We start from the raw sequence: 20,291 nt of genomic DNA on the forward strand, positions 1-20,291 counted from the left end.
TTCTGTGACGAATTTCTTCCTAATGTCCAACCTGAACCTCCCCGGCGGAGCCTAAGACTATGTTCCCTATGTCTCCAAGCACCCACCACGGCAGCCCCTGCACTGACGGGCTCACAGCTGGTCAAACAAATTACGTTTTCACGCACCAATGACCAATGAATTACCAACAAAACACCCTTTACTTTCCCCCGCCGAGACACCACACCCCGTCCCCTCAGTCCCCCTCCCTGTTCCCGCCCACTCCCGGCGGGCGCGGCGCGCGGGGGTCGCCGCGCGTGCGCTCTGGGAGCCACGCTGGAATCAGCGGCGGGATCCGAGAGCGATCACCGGGAACGATCCCTGGGAGCGATGTTCCGCCGCCCCCCGCGGAACTTCCGCGGCCGGCGACGCGCAGCCTCCAGCGGCAGCAGCGAGGGCGAGCCGGAGCCACAGCCGGGACCGGTCGCCGCCCCATCTCCAGACTCCGGCGCCAGCTCGCCTTCGGAGCAGGAAGCGGAGCCCGAGGAGGGCGAGCGGGACTCCCGCGGGGGTGCCGGGGCGGAGGGGCCGCTGCCCGCGGAGGAACCGGCGCGGAGCGGAGCGGCGGCCGCGGGCCGGGGACAGCGCCGAGCCGGGGCCGCGGCGGGGCCGGGCCGGGCAGGGAAGGAGCTGCTGAGCTTCGGCAGCGAGGAGGAGCGGGAAGGTGAGGGATCGTGTGTGTGTGTGTCCCTGGAGAGCAGGGCCCGGGAGCCCCGGGATGGGGATAGCAGGGCTGCCTGGGGCTGCTGCCTCAGCGAGCGTCGGGCTGAGGGCGCGGTCGCCTTGTGCCTCTTTGCGGACAAACCCAGCAGTGCCGGGTCGTGGGTAGGGCTGTTGAGGGTTTGCAGAACAAACCCATACAAAAGTCTGAGCTGGGCCGGTTTAGTCTGGAGAAGAGACGACAGAAACGGGATCTGATCAATCCATACAAATATCTCAAAGGCAGGTGCCAAGAGGATGGTGCCAGACTCTTTTCGGTGGTGCCCAGTGGCAGGACGAGGAGCAGTGGCCATAAACTAAAGCACGAGAAGTTCCACCTCAACATGAGGAAGAACTTCTTTACTCTGAGGTGACGGAGCGCTGGAACAGGCTACCTGGGGAGGTCGTGGAGTCTCCCTCTGGAGACATTCAAACCCCACCTGGATGCGTTCCTGTGTCACCTGTTTTAAGTGACCCTGCCTTGAATGATCTCCAGGGGTCCCTTCCAACCCTAACAGTTCTGTGGTTCTGTGAAAAGCAGTCAGATGGTTATTTATGTCCACGTGCTTTTGTCTGGAAAACATTTGAAATCCTACTGCTGGAGAAAACCAGAGAGAACAAGTAGTGTGTGATTCTGTGACTAGTTAATAAGCTTAAATAAGTGAAACATAAATGTTTAATCGACTCTTAGGGTGTTGCCTTTGTGGCTGATGGCAAGATGTGGCCACTTTGATGAACACAAGCTGCAAAGAAATAATGTTTTAGCAGTGCAGCAGCATTGCTATGTTGAGGAGGCTGAGCTGCACAGTTTTTAATTAAGAGGTGGTGGATCATGAGTGATAAAGCCATAGGAAGAATTAGACTTAATCCAGCCAGAACTTCAGAATTTATGCACACATAGAGATGTACATGCACTTTTATATGTGATACCTATATGTGTGTGCAGATGTTGCTGTTCTTGTTAATGTTACTCAGAGTCATTTTGTTTTATCTGGATAGGTGAAGAGTTTTTCAAAGTTAAAAAGCCGTCTTTCAATGAAGTAACCTTTAGAATTCAAAAGAAGGAAAGCCTACTGCCTGCACAGAGAGAAGTTGAAGAAAGCAAAAGTAAGTACTTTTTTAGTTAAGTGTGTTATAAAATACTTATATGTCAGTGTATTGCAAAATCAGTTAGTGGAGAGTAATGCACAAATACTGATTTTAAGGGTTTTTTTGGTTGTTACTTTACAGGTTTATAATTTTAATCTCTTTGTGTTGAAATTATTTTCAATATGACCTTGGTAAAAGAGATCAGAACTTGGAGACTGTTCATGAGAAGATCTGATTATGCAGAACCCCTATAGTACATCAGTTTGTAAAGTTCTTCTACATTTTTACCTCAGCATCATATTTTTCAAACTATGTGCCACCTGTTCACTGCTTATTGCTGTCAAATTGCAGTTTGATCTGAGTATTGGCATTGAGAGAAAATGTGAGCTTCGTAGGATTTTGTTTGATAAAATTTAATGTAAACCTTAAACTTTGTGTTATTAAATTGTGTGCTCTTACACTATTTGAATATGTTAATGAAATACACAATAGCCTTGATTATTCTGGTTGTATTCCTAGCTTCACTGAACTATAGTCAGTTGCCCAGAGAAGTTGTGGACTCCCTGTCATTCAAGGCCAGGTTGGATGCAGCTCCAAGCAACATGGTCTAGTGGAAGGTGTCCCTACCCATGGCAGGGGGTTTGGAACTACATGATCTTTAAGGTCCCTTCCAACCCAAACCATTCTATGATGTTTTTCCTGGGAAATTTTGAGTTTGTGTTTTTTACAAACAAGTGTGTCTACAAGTTCTCTTCCCCTTTTGACACCTCTGTCAATTCACAGATATACTATATTTGCTAATGTTAGATAAAAATAAATTAGATTGAGAAATAATTCCATTTGAGATTGTGATTCAGATGAGATGGTAAATTTTCTTAGTAACTTCTTATAAAAGTATATAAGATAAAAGGTGGCACATTCTGTTGTTCAGTAATCTGATGATTTACTGAAGGTGTAGTGGCAGATGAGAAGAAAGCAATATTTTTAAAGAGTTTGAGAATAACCATAGACAAGACAGATACACATAAATGTTTATAGTTTAAATAAGAGCTCCCTCATTGTTAATGCTTTAAAAAAGTGCTTTGTAAATACAGTTTTTCAAGTCAAGAACCCAAATACACTGTAAGCTATCAGAATATTAATCAGTTGTTATCTGGAAGCTGATCTCATTGCTTTTGTGCATGTAAATACGCCCTGTGTCTCAGAAGGACTATCAAAGATGCTTTGATTTGAAACAAGAACTGGTTTGTAAATGACTGTCTTGGAATGTCACAATTTGACATGTTTTGATGAGATCAGGTGGGGATGGACAAGTGACCAGTCTTTGCTGCAGCAAGCTGTAAATAATTACTGGAAACCAGCTATGGCACATCAGATTCCAGCAATAAAACTAAAATAATTTATCTTACTTTTTTCCCCCCTAATACAGAGATCTGCCAGTTGGAGCCTGGACCTGACAACGCCAAAGGCACTTGTGAAGAGGAGGATGAGGAGAAGGAGGATGAAACTTATTCTTCACTGAATGAGGACTACAATAGCTCAGACTCTGAAAATGATTCCAACTCTCCACAGAGAAGGAAGGATTTATCACCAGGTTAGTTTCTGGATTTTTTTTTTTAAGGAAGTTATTTTAGAACATTCTTTATTTGAAGTACATGACAAGTTAGGTGAGATGAATCCCACGCAGCTTAAATCACGTAAGATGTAGGCATCTCTTTGTGCTGAGTCAGGGATACCCTTCTTCTGGAAGAATAGCAATGGTTCCTCCATTTTTTTAGTGGCAAATATTTGTTGTATTTCTTTGTTGATTTTGGGAGTAGATCAGAAATTATGACCATTGGCTTTAGAAGAAAGGCAGCAGAAAATTCCTCTTTAACAATACACAATTCCCTTCATGAGATGAAAATAAAACCTCACTTTGGGGCTGATTTTTAAACTTTGAGTTCCTTTGTAAGCTCACTAAATTAAGTTGCACTGATCTTTTGGGGAGACAAAAAAACAGGATGGGCTAACAGAGATTTATTTAAAAGAAAAAGGTCTGAGGTTTGTTTTTGGACTGAGAGCCATTTTTTAAGGATGCTTTTCCATCTTCTTATATTCGACATGGTAAGTGTAGTAGAAAAACATCTGGTGTCCCCTATTCAGAATTGTACAGTGGTGCTGAACAGTTGTGATGATTGGCATTAGGAATGATACAGAGTGTTGCTTTCAGTCTTTTGCCTAGATTTTCTTTCTCCTTGGTGCAGGTGATATCCCCAGTGCAGCTCACGTTGAGGCTGCTCGGAGGAAACGTCACTTAGCCAGGACCAAGGCTGATTATCTTCCATTGGATGTTTCAAACAGTCACCACATCTCTCAAGGAAGAAGAAGCAGTGACTTTGAGAGTGAGGATGAGTCTGAAACAAAGAATACTGATTTTGCCCCTAAAATGAAAACTCTTAGGCAGAGGATGACTGAACAAATGGGTGAGTTTGTGTCGTTTCTCCCAGTGGCTTTGTTTTACTGTCTGGAAGAATGTGAGACTTGTCCAGTAAGCAGTGAGTGCAGTGCAGGGCTTTGCTCCTCAGGACTCTTGGAAAAAGGCTGTACAGCTGGTACTTGTGGGTTATATGGGACATAAACTGTTTAGGTCTTGCTTGTAGTTGTGCAGGATACTTAGAGAACCATTTAAAAATTTTTTTTGGCTTTATTGACTGCAAAAAATTGCCTTGTAGGAGGTACATTTAATGTGGATAAAGTTATTGTAAATCCTACCTCCTGCTTCTGATCTGGTCTTCCAAGTCCTCTCTGTGCACTGACATTATGACTCCTCTTGAAAAAAAGAAAAAAAAAAAAGCAAACCAGCATTCCAGCCCTTTAGAATTGAACACACCTATTGCACACAAAGCATATCTGGCTTTTCCATTGCTTTTATCCTCTTGGAGCTTAATAGTGTTGTTTATGAAGCACAGGTTTACTTTATTATTTGAATAAGGGTTATAAGGAATGCATAACTACGAGCCAGTTCTGCAATTCTAGTTAATGCTAATGAGATATTTTTGTTTCTTTAGTAGAGTGTTTTGGAACACTTGAGGGTTTGTTGGGTGTAATGTCACTCAGTGGGTTACAGGCTGTACTTATACTCTTATTTACATGTTATACACAGCTTTGCTTTGAGGCATAAAACCAAGATGTTTGTGCTCCTCCTACTGCAGTAGCTGACTGAGAAACAGTACGTTGGGGAAATTAATATTAGTATGAATTCTGCAAATCCCAGTAGCCATTTCCAAGCATTCCTTGCCTTTTGGTTTGGAAGTCCTCTGGCTGCACATTTTTCACCTGCTGGTTTTTATGTGTACCACTTCCTAGTAGTGGTTGGGAGACCCACTGTTGCTTTAGAGGGAGGAGAGCATGAGGGGGGAAAAAATAAAGGATGCAATTCCGTCTAATAATGATTGTTTTAACTTGCAGAGTCTGTGGGTGATGGATCAAGTGAAGATGAAGCTAAGTGGGAAGAACAGCAAATAAAGAAAGCTGTTAAACTCTCTCAGGTGACACACGCTTTCCTAACAACTAGAAGTTGCTTCTTTGCTCATGCACAGGAGAACTTGTCTGGAGTACTGTCCTATCTCCTTCCTGCCTCTCATTAGAGAGGATTTTAGGAAGTTATACCCTGATTCTTCAGGGAAAGGATGGTTAGAAATATGGGAAGATGATAAGGAATATCTGTCTGGCTGTTGAGAAGCAGGGTAGTGGTGTCAGCCCCAAAGGCAGGTACCCGTGTGTGACAAGAGATTCTGAGAAGCAGAAAAGAAAATTTTGAACTCTTGACTTTTTTCCTGCTGTGCAAGGGATCTTGAGAGTATGCAAACAGTACAAGTGTTATAAAGCTGCAAAGCAAAAATTATTATTTTGTTGTGCTTAATTTCTGTTGGGTGGCAATCTGAGAGCTCTCTTCATAGTTCAGCAGAATTCTGAAATAAACTGTATTCTGATGAGTTGGAAGTTTTGTTTCTGGCTTGGATCACCTACTCTAGATGAGACTAGGAATATCTGAATAGCCAGCTCTTTATGTCAGAGTTGACAATTGTAGTAATTTTTCCGATTTGCAAATTTTGGGGAGTAGAGGACTGGGAGAAAATTACATCTTTCTGTGGCTGGTGTTCAAGTCCAGTATGTTTTGATCCAGGTCCTCATACTCTACTTGTTTCTGGAAAACTTAATTCTGCTGTTCAGGAAACTGCAACAATTTTTAGCAGTAGACCTTGTTAATCATAGACTTCATGCTTCAACTTGTGTTTTGGCTAGATTTTTTGGTGATTGAAATATGTATCTTTATATCATATGTTTAGTATCCAAATGATATGTCTTTGTTGATCTATAGAGCTGCAGAGAGAAAAACAGTATAAATGGTGTATTCAAAATTGACACTTAATTCTTGTAGGAAACTTATGACGATGCTTCTGTGCATAAATATCAACCAGCTAAACCCAAGTTTGATACCTCTGTTTCTCTACCACCTGTGAATTTGGAAATTGTGAAGAAGCGACTGACTGAAAGGTAACTCCTTAACTTATGAGTTGTCTGAGTTTTGTCACAGAATGAGACAACAGCTTTGAAGTCTTATTTTTTCCAGTGTGTTGGGGGACTTTTGGGTTGTTTTCATGAGTAATACACCTTTTATTATATCTAATGGAGTAGTGCAAATTTTTTACCTGGCAATTCTTTGTTGTCGGAGAGCATTCAAGAGTGTTTTTGTCAACTAGAACTTTAGAGAGTAGATTCCATTTGAAAGAGTAACTTCAATTTAAATGGCAGCAGCTTTTTGTGCTTGCTGGTAGTTTTTTACAGGAGCATTGGTTTGATGTTATGTTTGCCCAGCAAGCAGAGCTTCATCTGGGGCAGGTGGAGCTGGCACTCCTACCTCTCCTATGGTTGTTCTTAGACTAGCTGCAAAAATAGATGAATATTTCCTAAAGCAGCAGTAAGTTCTCTACAGCCTGTTTAGAACCTGCCTGGATTTTTTTTCTTTATTCGTTTGCCAGGCTGTGACTTTTATTCAGCTGTTCAGCTGCTCTGTGGGCAGCTGAAGTGTCCTGGGATGGAGGTGGGAACCTCCAAGAGGGTGTGTGGGAAGGTCAGCTGAGGTCAGGCAACTTAAGGTGAGCCATCTCCTGTTATCCCTCAGAGCACTGGGAAGCAGCTGCTCAGATAAGTTTAGACAAGTAACATTATACAACTGAATTGTAAATATGTGCTATGAACTTGCACTGATCTGTCTCTGTATATGCCTTGCTTTGTACAGACAATCAGTGACACATTTGTTTAAAGAATTGTAACTAAATTGGGCTGAATACTTGTGGAATTGCATGCTTTTTTTGCCATATTCATCTGAAAGGAATTGAGTTAATTGAAGTAGGAATTTACGTACAAAATCAAATAAGGAAAATGAGAATACAGCTATCAAGAGTAGGAAATCTGTCTGGAAAGCAGCAATAAGGAGAGAGGGAACCTGTTTGATATCAAGTTTATAGATGTGTTTATCATAAATGCTGAAATAGATTTTTTTTTTTAACTTGTAGCACAGTAATAAAAAATAGCTTAATTCAGTTATTTTCTTTGAAAAGTGTTCAGTTCAGGGAAGTGAAATAAGTTGTGATCTGTTTCTTGGTTCTGTTACAAGCTTGTTCAAGCTGAGCAAACACTTGCGATATGTAAGGAGGGAAGGGGGGAAAAAGAAAGGAAGCAGTTTTAATGTGTATAAATGTGCTGTCTGTCTAATAGTGACAGATGCAGACATCAGATTTTGGGTTTTATCACATACTATTAAGGGCTGTCAGTTGGTTTGTATTTAGTAGTGAGTGTTTATAGGCACTGCTGTCCATGCAACTTACATTGCACTACTATGGACATGCTGATGTGAGCTGTAGTTTTCCCCAGATTACATTGGGTACAATCCATTTGATAATGTGATATCCTATGATTTGCTTTTTTAGGTTTTGGGAAGTGTGGTGTACTGAGGAATCTAGGTAAATTGTTAGTGGTGCTTTCAAAACCAGCACTACACATAAATGACATTTGAGTCTCCAAAGCATTATGCTTGTCCATACCCCATACTTCTGCAAATGTTGGCATGGGTAGATCTTTCAAAGCTGCTTAGATCAAATGCAAGTACTATTATTAGCACAGGCAGAGATTTTGTATGTGATTATGATGGGAAATCAGGTTTGGAATGCATCAGCTGTTAAGTTGGCAATAGTTCTAGTTGTCTGGGTTTCTCTTTTAGGATAACATCCTTACAGGATGTGCACCGTGCCCACCAGAGGGAATATGAAAAATACATGGAGGACATGGAGAGCTCAAAGATGACTGTCCAGGAGTTAGAGAAGCCTTCAGATGCAGCTCTGAATTACAAATTCTACAGGGCCATGAAAACATACGTAGAAAACTTGATAAACTGTTTGAATGAAAAAGTATGTATGTTTTTCTCTCCTCTTTTTTCTTTTTTTCTTTTTTTCTAAGATGATAAAAGTGCATTCTGTCAATGAAAGATGAAACATTTTTGTTTGGAAATGATGAAGAACACCACCCAGTTAAAAATCACAGTTGAATTAGAAATTTCAATGTAGAAAGATACAAAATATGGAGAAAACAAGTCAGTCCTCACCTGAAGTGATGATCCAGCTAATGTAGGCATACAGACCTGAGCTATGGTCTCACTTAGATTCTGTTGGATGAAAACAAAATGTTGTTGGAGGGAGTTTTCTGCAGTTCTAGAAAGCAGAGTGGACTGAAGTTAAATGAGAGGTGACACACAAGTTCATTTTTGGAATCTCAAAACGTCTTTACTCAGGATTACATAGCAGAAGTAGTAAGAATTTCATGTTATGTTCAAGCTGGGATTGAGTTAGCAGAGCTGTGTGAGAACTGTATGTGTTTCCTGAACTGCAAACTTCATGTGTTCAGAAGGATAAAGGTTGGGAGAAGGGGAAGAGCGACCTGAAGTTTGGCATCACTGGAAGTAAACTGCTGTTATCCTCTATAGATTGTGATACCAAATGTAATTTACGTCTCTTAATTGCATTGCAATTGTGAATTTCTTTAAGTAACTAGAAAGAGAAGAAATGTTGGTTAATGAATGTTTTCTTTAATGCTGGCAGCTCAAAAGCAAACTGAAAGCAAACAAGGGGCACTAATAGTGTATTGGTGAACCTTCTTGTATGAAGTCTTAGGTAGTCCCTGATGAGCAACTGGCATTTAGTTTGTGTTTTCAACCTTATAAAAAAACCTGAAAGGCTCCAGTGATCAGGAACTTACTTTCCAATGTGTAATACTTCAGTTCTAATTTCACAGCTATACTAAAAACCCATGGAAACTGGTTTTTGTTCTTTCTTGTGGGATTTAAATCAATTGAAAACCTGATTACTGTTTCCTGTATTTCAGCTGAAGGACATTAATGAACTGGAACTGGCTGCACATGTACTGCTTCAGCAACAAGCTGTGACAGTATCGAAGAGAAGGCAAGATGAACTGAAAAATGAATCTGCTTATATTAAGCATGTGACAAGTTAGTATGAAGTTAGAAGTTACTTCTTACTGAAACATCCACTCTTTGAGCAGAAATACACAGTTACTTTTTGGGTCAAGTTTTTAATTTTTGTCTTTGACCTCCTTTCCCCTTTCTATTGTCAGTAGGTGTGTTATACTACACCTCATTTAAAATTCTTGCCTCAGTAATGCCCAAGATACTGTTTTTCTCTGGTTTAATTGCTTTGAATGTAACATGACCAAGTACCTTGTCAATTTTTAGCTATTTGACTCAGCAATTTCCCATTGGTATTTAAAAAACGGGAGTCAGTTTTCCAGTAGGTGTTAAGTTGGAGAAAGCTTATTTATTGTGGAATTCTGTGAATATCTGGAAAAGCAGGGTGTTTAATTGTCAACATCACTTTTACCAGTGATGTTGACAATTTTACATCAGGCTGTGTGTCTACTCAGAATGGAGATTCTGAACCAGGAGGTGACACTTAAACATGTGGCAGAACGTGAAGAAAGAAGCCACTTCGTGTATGGGTTTTATCTAAAAGAAAACTGTTGCAGTCACTATAGGAAAAGCTACTACAGTTTTCTTATCTCATATTTTCCTTCCACACCAATGTATTGTTTGTATGCCGTGTGAATCTCTAGCTGCTGCTATTTTAAAAACCCAAACAAACCAGACCTCCAAACCCAAGCCCTTTAAAACTGTTTAGGCAAAGCTGAGAGCAATATGCTTGGAGCTGCTGGGAACAGATGGAGGCCAGATGCACTGGTTCCTGGTAACTACTAATCATATGGGTTCAGTCTTCATGGGATAAACTGCTGATGAGAGAAAGTAGCAGCCTGGATGATTTTGTAAAATGGTGCAGCAAACTGACAGCAGGTGTTAAGAAGAAAAGAGTAATGCCATAACAATAGTTGCCATTAAAGTGGTTTTACTTCCAGCTCATTACAAATGAGGATGTGCTTGCATGTTTAGCAACACTTATAATTGTGTTTTAGATACCTAGTTGTATTTAATACAGTGGAAAGACTGTTTTTTCTTACAGTTCAGTAGTAGTACACTTTTTTTGGCATGTTGTACACATATCAACCAGCTAACAGTGCTATAAAGGAATTTACTCTGAGTTACTTTGGGGTTTCAATTAGGAAGTTTGATTTTTTTCATTGGCTGTTTTCTAAATAAAAAAATAATAGTAGGAGATTATTTGTTTCCTGTTTGGAAAAAAAAAAAGGAATCTTGTCACTTCATTTTTGACTGTTTCTGTCTTTGGTAGGTGGGAATAACAAACCAGTGGAAGGTGGATTGGAAGTTGGTGAGAAGACACAGCTTCTGGAAATGTGTGAGCATCGAAGGTAGCTATTGCATGGAGGTGCACTTAACTGACAAATGTGCTGTGCATTAACTTCCTATCATTCCTGCAGTCATGGAGAATGTAAACCTGTAGGATTACTAAAGGAGATAACACTAAAAATACGTATTTGCTTTCCAAAACGATGTACTTGGAAAGTGTCTATCAGTTAATGTCATTCTCTTCACGTTGATTTGAATCTGAATGCTAACAGAGCTGGATATTTTGGATTAACAAGTCTTAAGTGAGGTGAAAGTATATGAGGGGAACCTTTTCTTACCTATTTTAATTAATAATATTATGAACTTATGCAGAAATATATTTTTGTGTTATGTATAAATAAGAAAATTGGGCAAATTGTTTCTATTGAGGAAGTGGTGGTGAGTGAAGCAAATTGATATCTAGCCCCAGCTCTGCTATCAATGTAGGTGACAGATAATACATTTGGTATGTTGTAGTGTTCAGAGATTGATGCCAATTTTTTTTTACATTATTGGGAGCTTTGAAAGTTCTGCAGTTGAAGTGGTGCCTCAACTTGTAACTATACTTTGAAGCAGCAAGTGACTTGGAATTTTAATGGATGAAAAATGGTATAATAAGAACTTCTGCTTGAAGCAGTTAACTTTTGCTTACATCAATTGGCATTAACAGTTTAAAAGTATTTAGGCGATATCAATTTCTTATCATATATCATTTTCCTGTGGCAGGAATGCAAGTTACTGATTTTACAACCTGTTATTCTTGGTGCCATTGCAATAGTTTTTGAGCCCAACTGGCACATGGGTGCTATCACAGTTTTTATGTAGACTGTTGGACAAGTGGTCCAGAACTCAGGTGACAAAGTCTAAGAGCTCAGTTGTTGACTACACACTGAAACTGTCAGTGTCCAGTTCCATGCCAGATGCTCAGTGTTCCAGGTGAGATGAGTTGTTAGCCTCATCAGTGGGAAGGAGGTGAAATGAAGGTTATTACATGGCTCATGGGGAGGTCTGAGGTGTTGCTCTAACCTTTTTTATGTCAGTTCCCAAACCCCCTCCTTCTTCCACAGTTTGTGTCCTTATGGTTACACAATTACTGTTGCTCTCTCATTGCATTTTCTTAGGCTGTTGCTCTCACAACTTACTTTAAGTACATCTTTTGAAGTTGGATTATTTTTCATTCAGCTTCCTCCTGCCTGCATGGGAGAGGATAACTCACTGAGTTCATTCCAAAATACAGGACTTGCAGACGGCAGGCGAGGGAGCAGTCGGGAGAAGCTGATCACCATGAGGGCATGTCAAGTGATGATGAGCTGACTCCCACAGAGCTGGGCGAGTTCCAGAAGAGCAAAGGTTGGTGACAGTATTAATGTGATGTCCTACAAAAAAATACCTTTCTGATATTTTTTAATGATTTTTTTTCTTTTTTTTAAGTGAAGGTGAAGAAATACTTCATTTGAATTCCGTGTTCTTAGTTACATACTGTAGAAGAGAAATGCATTCAGGCAGTTCTGACTAATGACTTGGGAAGAGTGGATGGATGGTTGTAGATTTCTTTTGGTGTGAGTTCTGTGGTGGCAGCATTGCACTTGGCTCTTGAACTAGAAGTAAGCTCTGTCAGATTATGCTGGAGCTGATCTGACAGTACTCAATGCAGTGCTGCAACATGTTTTGTATGATCAATTTGTTTCCAAAGGTAGAGAATGAATTAAAAGATTGGTATTTTAGTTTTCTGGAATGAATGGATGAAGAAGAGATGAGAAAGGCATAATACCTTTTGTTCACATAACAGCAGAAGAGTTTTCATGTCTGAAATTTTATCACTGTGGAATAAAGTTTGAAACATAGTTGTCATATAAATCTGTGAAATAGATAATGAAGAAACTTGCCTTTCTTTCGTCTTCTGACACTATTGTTTTCTAAGACTGGGTTTTTCAGGGAGCCAGTTTTAAAACCCATTTCAGTGTCAGGTGTGTCAAAGATAAATAATAAGTACAATTATCATACAGATGTTTATTATGTCCTATAGATGCATAAACTCTTTAGCTTATGCCTCAATAAGTTCTGTGATTGTTTCTTTTTATTCCCAATGAATATTATCCATAGATAACGTTTTAGAGGATAGTAGGAAAGTCTTTGAAGATGTACATGCAGATTTTTGTGACATCAGAAAAATCCTGTTGAAATTCCAGGAATGGAAAGAGAAGTTTCCTGACTCTTACTGTGATGCTTATATCAGTTTCTGCCTGCCTAAGCTGTTAAATCCTTTGATCAGAGTTCAGTTAATAAGTTGGAATCCTCTTGAGGTAGGTGCATCAGCTGACTCCTTTTTAAAAGATTGTGTGTATGTATTATGTATTAATATGAAAAAATTATTTTTTTTCTATACACAGCACAGTGCATTAGAAATTAATACAAAACTACTGTATTGTCTCAAAAATTGAAGCATGTGGTTGGAGTTTTCTAAACTTTCCCCTTTCCTTCAGCTCCTTTTGCAACATCCCCTGTAAAAAGAATTCTTCTCCCAAGTTCTTTGAAGACACTTCAACAATCCCACCCTTTTAAATTGTTTTAATTCTAGATTTAAATCTAGTTTTCCTGGTTTGCTGTTTTGACCCATTCAGTGTTGAGGGTGGCTCTGAAATTAAGTGGGAATCTTGGGTATCATTGGATGGAGCTTTTCTCTTAATCCTGACCAGCTGAATAACTAACAGGAGTGATCTTTTAGCAGAATCTTACAGAATTGGAAGAGATGCCCTGGTTCAGAGCTATAGAAGAATTCAGTGATGCAGAAAACGTGTCTGAATCAAAAAGGGATGATGATCATGATCAAGAAGTTTTGCCTAAAGTGATTGAAAAAACTATTCTTCCCAAAATTACAGGTATAATAAGATTGTGTTGAAGATGTTCACTGCAGCTATGCAATCAAACCTTCAATAAGAGTGTAGCTATCAAATAATGTTAGTTATATAATAGTGCTCCAAGGTGTAGTGATGATGTAGTTCCACAGAGTAAGGCTAGAGTATCCTCTTTAAGATTTTTGTGAGAGGCTGAGCTTTTTATATATGTTTACTTCTGTTACATGGTAATGTCTTTAAACTAGGGTGGATAAGTACTTGTATATTGTGAATGAAATAAATTCCTATTTCTTTTCAGCATTTGTGAAGAGTGTGTGGGATCCTTTATCTACTTCACAGACAAAGAACCTTGTGCAGCTTTGCAATAACATCTTTGGAAAACAAGTCCTTTCCAAAAATGAGTCTAGTCGAGCAAGAGAGGTAAAAGCTCCTGTGGTACTGGGAAAGGGGAACTTTGCCCATGGTGTGCTGTTGTGTGTGCTCCTGTGGGCACTGAGGACATTCTTCTGAAGCTGTTTGGTTCTGATTACTTGTTTGTTTTGTCACTTTATATTAAGATGATTTAATAGTTAGACTTCCAGGTCTCTGATCCTCTCCTTGTTGAAGATGATGGGACACTCTTGAGGCACTAATTAGTTCCTGTTACTAGAAAAATTCTGCCTGTACCTATTCAGAATCTGTTTGTAGATCTAATCTTATTTCACCACAATAACCATGGTTAGAATTTAGATTCGCATTCACTTATCTTTCCAAATTTGAGCTTTGAATGCTAATAATGCTCTAGTGGTTCATTATTTAAGCTTTTATTTGTAAAGTAGACCTAGAATTTCGAAATTTGAAAATCCCCAAATGTTAATTAGTTAGTGAGGAGAAAAACTTCTTCGTAATCTTTGCAATCTTTTAATAATTACTTTTATACACGTAGTCACTCCAGCAAGCCCTTCTTCAGCCTGACTTGAGTTTTGTTCTGATGTAAATTTGAAGGTTCATTTAGTATAAAACTGGTGAAATAAGATAGCTGTTTGGTCCCTGAAAAGAAGTATTTTAAAGAAAACATTTATGCCTTCCAAAGGTTGCAGTTTTGAAACCATGACTTGAAGTCAAGTGGTACAATTGACCTTAGCCAAGATACTGTTTGTACAGAAAGTAAAGTAAACCAGAACTTTAAATAAATAGACATAAACAAGTGGTAGGTGGCAATCCATGGCACCTAAAAGCATGTTGCCTAGAAACACATGTATCCTAGCTATGGTGATTTTTTTATGTAGAATTTCACAGTTTTTCATGGGGATACTATGTGTATAGCTTAATTTGTTGTTAATCTATACAGTTTTCCTGCTGCCTTGTGCAATAAAAGGCCTCACTTAAAAAATAACTTCATTTTAAAGAGTCCTCTAGATTAACTCTGTAGAGAATTGCAACAGTGATTTTTCTACTATTTTAATATACTCATGGTCTCATATATATTATATACAAGTGGCAACTATAATATCTCTAGTTAACGTATTACACTTCTACATGAACAAAATAACCATTGCCATTGTTACAAATGGAATATGAAGTCTTTCTTTTGAGGACATATTAATAATTCTTTTTTAATAGGATTTGATGAACACCGTTGTCCTAAGAATGAAGAAATCTGTAGAGGAAGATGTCTTTATTCCTCTCTATCCTAAAAGGTAAGATGACCCTGTGACTCTTCATAACTTATATTTTTTTTTTAATTCCTTGACCTTTCTCCCCCACTGATGTAGCTAATATATTGTAAACATCCATTAGCAGAAAAAGGAACAAATGTGTCTTCTTTGGTTTTATTATAGGAAAGGTTATGAAGCCTTATTCCTGTTTATGAACTCTTTCTAATAAGGGCAACTCTACTGACTTAATGCTTTTTTGCACTGGTAACCAAAAGCAGCTCAGTATGAGGTCCAGAGCCTGGTTTTAGTGTAGTGACTTACATCAGAGGGTCTTGTGTTAGTTTAGATAGTCTGGTATCCCATAGATATGTCCCTGGATTCCTCCTGTCATTCCTAAAATAGGGGGTTTGTTGTTGATGCTCATTGTGGCCACTGTAAGTGTTCAGGGCCAGGCTGGTTGGAGCTCTAAGCAACCTTTTCTAGGTTGTTGCAGGAACTAAATGGTCTTTAAGGTCCCTTCCTACCCAAACCATTCTGTGATTACTGGACAGTATTTCAAAGAGGTGAATAAGTAGGAGTCTGGGACATGTGGGGTTAAGGTACAGCTAGGAGAAAAGCTTTGCTAAATCTGAGATGTAGAAAATGTTTGGTTCTAAGCATTGTTGTTCTGATACGAGTCCAAGAAATGTAGACATGGGTGTTACCAGCTGGTAATTTTATTGGAAATTATTTCACAGTAGTTGTACTATAATGGGCTCAAATTGACAGCTGTTTCCCTAGGCCTTTATTCTGGTTGTGGCCAAAAGAATTACAGAATTAACATTCATCAGTATCTGAGAGATCAGTTGCCTGTTTATCTTCTTTTAAACTAAAAAAATAATCCTTATTTTAACTTTTTTTTTTTTCCTTCTTCTCATGACCAGCACTGTGGAAGACAAGTCGTCACCATGTTCTAAATTTCAAGAAAGACGGTTTTGGTCAGCTGTTAAGGTAGAGAAAAGAAAGGTTTTTTTTATTGTGTTTTTATTTTTTCTTTGAAATTAATTTTAGTGTAAAAAAAAAAATTCAGTCAGGAAATATTTCTTCAAGCAAGTCTAATTCCTGGGATCTGAATACATTTTTATTAGGATGAATAACGATTCTGTGCAACCTGCACAGAGAACCCATCCTTCACTGAGCAAGATGGTTTAAGAATGAACTATAAATGAGCATTTCATTTTCTGTTTAGCCAACTGGTACATCTTCTGGTAAGAAACTGATCTCACCATCTGCTCCTGCTGGTTCATTTTTTTTTTCCATGTAATGGGTCCACAGGCTTGTTGGCCTTACATCATATTAGTCACTGTCACCCAACACTGTGGGAACAGACAGGTTCTTTTGGAGATCCTGTGCAAAATGATAATGGCACTAAGCTGATGGCACTAAGATGATGGTACTTACAATTAAAGCTTTAGTATTTTGAACAGAATTTTAGGATCAGCATAGTGTTTTATGACCAGAATGGCACAGTATTGTTATAATCCAAATCGGCATAGCATAATTTTATAAGTAACAGGGCACAAAACTTATAGCATAGCTTAGTTTATGGCTCCTAAATACGTGAATTCTCTGTAGACTGGGTCAAATCTTAATATTTGGATTGCATAATCAGTAATATAAGTCAGATTTTAGACTAGAAATGTGAAGGACTATGAGTCACTCAATCCTCGGAGGAAGCAGAGGATGGTGGAGATGTCCCTGGCCACTGTGATTGCTCATGGGTGTCTCTGTACAGCAACAGTTCTGGTTCAAGGTCCCCTTAGCACTTCTCATGGCTTGATTTTCTAGACAGTGCTCTGTGTGCTGTTCTGCTTCTGTGACAGGGTTGTCACTACCCCTGGGTTGGACAGGTGCCCGGGACCTTCTAGGCTGGTAAGGATGGGGTAGTCACCCTGTCACCCAGGAATTTTGAGGGTGACGTGGAGGGAAAGAAGAAATCTGTTTGGTTTGTCTCCTTGGTGCACAGGACCCTCATGGCCTGCTGATGAGGAGAAATGATTGGTCTAGTACATGACCAACTCAATCACAGGGAATGGCTGTTTGCCTTATGAAATGGTGTTATTTATGGTAACCATTATTGTAGAATACAGTCACTGTGGTGTTCATATAAGCAGTATCAGTACAGTTTTACTTTTGGGGTACTGAGTTGAGAATTCCTGAATGCCTGTGATTCGGTTTCTACTTAAGTTGTGTTTCCTCTGGGAGCAGGCTTCTTTCTAAAGATGAGATTTAGATGCATAAAAACCCATTAAAATCCAAGATGGTATTCCAGTTTCCCTGCTATTCAAGTTGCTTGTCCTCCTTGGCTCAGAACAGGTTAATTTTCAAGTAACTTACCTTCCTATGTCTGTGAGCAAATACCTCACAGACACAGCCTTACACTAGACACAAAAATGACAACAATTGTAAGTATTTATAGTGATAGGGGCAACAAGAAAAACCCTCGGTGCCTAATAATACTGACACAAAAATCTTTGTGCTGCAGTGAACTATGGCCACCAACCTCATCATGTTATGAGGGACTGAGCAGATGTAGTAATTTTTTACAGTTTTGCCTTGGATTCTCTGACAGTTTACTTAGTAATCTTCTGTACTTAGCGAATTGTTAACCTATTAGAAGGGTAAAATGCTCTTCCCAGCCTTGCAAGGTCATATATACGTGTATTTGGGGGTGTGTGTGTGTGTATATATATATATATATATGCACATATAACATTAATTAGGTTATTTATGATATGCAGTTTATTAGTGGCTAAGTCACAGTAAGTTTGGAGAGTGAATCCTGGGGTAATGGACATAATATTACTGTTTTATCTTTCTCTTGCATGAAACTTGTAACACTGTGTTTTAGCACACTTACAGCTCCCAGATACACAGATTCTTTGTTTCTTTGTTCCTACAGCTGCTTTCCAATGTTGTTCTTTGGGATGGGATTGTCCAAGAAGATAAGATACGTGATTTGGGATTGAGCAAGCTACTGAATCGTTACCTTCTCCTGAACATCCTAAACACACCTCTTGGGCCAGATAATATAGAAAAATGTAAAAAGGTAAAAGGTAACATGTACATTGGAAGAGGGTGTATGCTACAATCTTTTTTTTTTCATGAGGAGGGGTCAAAACTCTTCATGAAGATGGAATATTTAAATAAAAAAAAAATTAAACCACATTTAAAATGTGTTTTTAATTTTTTTTAATGACCTTGGTGCATAAAAACATTTTAGAGCAAATGCTGGTCTCTAAGTTAAGAATAACTACTTGGAAGGATAATCTTGGTTTGAAAGAAAAACCACACTAATAATGACTGAACCTGCCTGAAAGTTCCTGTCAGAAGACTTGATTATATTGAAATAGTTTTTAAACTTTTTCCAAATATTTTTTTGTGTGAGCAGGTGGTTGCTTGCCTCCCAGAAAGATGGTTCCAAGATCTTAAAAGTGGATCAACTCTCCCCGAATTAGTGAACTTCTGCCAGCACTTGCTGCAATGTGCCCGTACTCTACACAAGAATAACCACAGGTATTAGATAAGGCTTTCCTTGGGATTAAAGTGCTTCCTCCAATACTTTAAGTACTTTTTTAATTCCTTAAGCCTTACATATTTTGCACTGTCAAGGATGCTCTTGTCACATACATACATGAAACAAAAGATAGGGACTGTGATGTGAAGGAGTGCTTCTGCAGTTCTCATTTAATGTGATAGTTTGAGATGGTAGATGTTGGGTACTGTTGGTGACCAGAGAAGCCAAGGTCAGCTGGTGACAAGTGGCCAAGGAGAGATACCTGAGTATTTTTAAAGTTAAAAAACATAAAGGGTACTTAAGACAGGTACATAAAAATGCTGCTATAATTTTTTTTCCTTTTTTTTTTTTATTCTTAAATAGTGATGAAACAAAAGAAGTTCTTCTCCTGTTGGTGAGAGTGGGAGCTCTGCATATTGTTGAAGACTTCATTGATGAGCATAAACTTGAGCACCTTAAGTCAATGATTGGGAAATAGAAATGTTTGAAGCAGTACTTACATTACTGAAACAAGCCTGCTATTCACACTGGACCAGTTCTAATATGACATTTAATTAGTGGATCCTGCCTACCCAAAGATGTAATGTTAATCACTGTCCTAATGTTAAATATGTGAGGTGTTTTCCCCAAATATCTTCTACTGCCATTTACTCTTAGGTTAAAGAGTCTTTAGAAGTTACAGCTGTCAAAGTTAAGTGATGGTTCAGGCATTCTAAAATGTATGACAGTGCTTTACTGCTGTATCTGTCTTGGAACGATTCCTGGAAACAGAAAGTGCCTCTGAAGTTTGTCACTGCTAGCCTGTAGACAATTTGACAAGCTATTTTCAGTATTAATTGCTAAATGTCATTCTGACTCAGCAGTCATTGAGCTCTTCTAACTTGTGGTCCACAGTGATTTTTGGGAGGGTTGTTGTTAAGCCATTCCTAGTGAAAAAGAATTCATAATACTGCTGGAGTTTGGATCTGACAGAGAAACAAGGGGGGCAGTGTAAGGAGTCAAGCTTTTACTACAGATACCATAATGATAAGTACAAACCAACTTCAGTTACTTTCTAAGAACTGGAATTCTAGGAAACTTTTCCTTTTTGCTTCCCAGTAAGATCTACTGAACCTTACTTCTTCATATCCTTGTTAGATTTCTAATGTTTTAGAACTTTGTATATTTACAATAAGTATTTTTACAGAATAACAGGGATGCTTCACTGTGGAAACTGTAGTGTATCAAAGACTCTGTGTTTACTTGTGGCTGTATTTCTCCAAAATCATCTGGGACTAGAATTTAATTCTTGCAGACTTAATCCCTTATGATTTCTTTTATATTTTTTAAGTTAAAAATATATTTTTGTCAAATATTTTAATTGTAAATAGCTTTGATCAGTGTTAATAGACAAAAGATTACTTTTTAAATAATGTTGTTTTATTTTGAAAATAAAATATTTTTCTGTGCTAATGACTCCTACAGTTCAATTCCTTCACATGTGACAAAAAGGTTAAGTATGAAAGAAAACCCTCAGGCTCCACTAACCCTCATTACCTTTGGGAGTTATGTTGCAAATCCTGCTTTCTAATAATGAATTTCTGTTG

The 20,291-nt window shown here is 38.7% G+C and overlaps 1 protein-coding gene across 2 annotated transcripts; it reads left to right on the plus strand.

Moving 5' to 3' along the window:
• The first annotated feature begins 293 nt into the window (after positions 1-293).
• On the plus strand, positions 294-20,145 carry GCFC2 (GC-rich sequence DNA-binding factor 2). 2 transcript variants are annotated; one of them, XM_051810208.1, is made up of 18 exons: positions 294-682; positions 1,717-1,824; positions 3,236-3,400; positions 4,053-4,271; positions 5,257-5,336; positions 6,230-6,345; positions 8,072-8,258; positions 9,229-9,352; positions 10,602-10,680; positions 11,895-12,007; positions 12,761-12,960; positions 13,383-13,536; positions 13,811-13,932; positions 15,115-15,191; positions 16,073-16,139; positions 18,091-18,237; positions 18,580-18,704; positions 19,069-20,145. In XM_051810208.1, exons 1-18 carry the CDS (start codon positions 349-351, stop codon positions 19,181-19,183), a joined length of 2,532 nt encoding a protein of 843 aa, XP_051666168.1. In that variant the 5' UTR covers positions 294-348; the 3' UTR covers positions 19,184-20,145. The 2 variants fall into 2 exon arrangements, with proteins under 2 accessions (XP_051666168.1, XP_051666177.1); XM_051810217.1 differs by having other exon boundaries at positions 13,386-13,536.
• Positions 20,146-20,291: the final 146 nt, after the last annotated feature.

Source organism: Manacus candei, unplaced genomic scaffold (genome assembly GCF_025592945.1).
Source record: "Manacus candei isolate 608988 ecotype Guabito, Panama unplaced genomic scaffold, ASM2559294v1 h1tg000007l, whole genome shotgun sequence".
NCBI lineage: Eukaryota > Metazoa > Chordata > Aves > Passeriformes > Pipridae > Manacus > Manacus candei.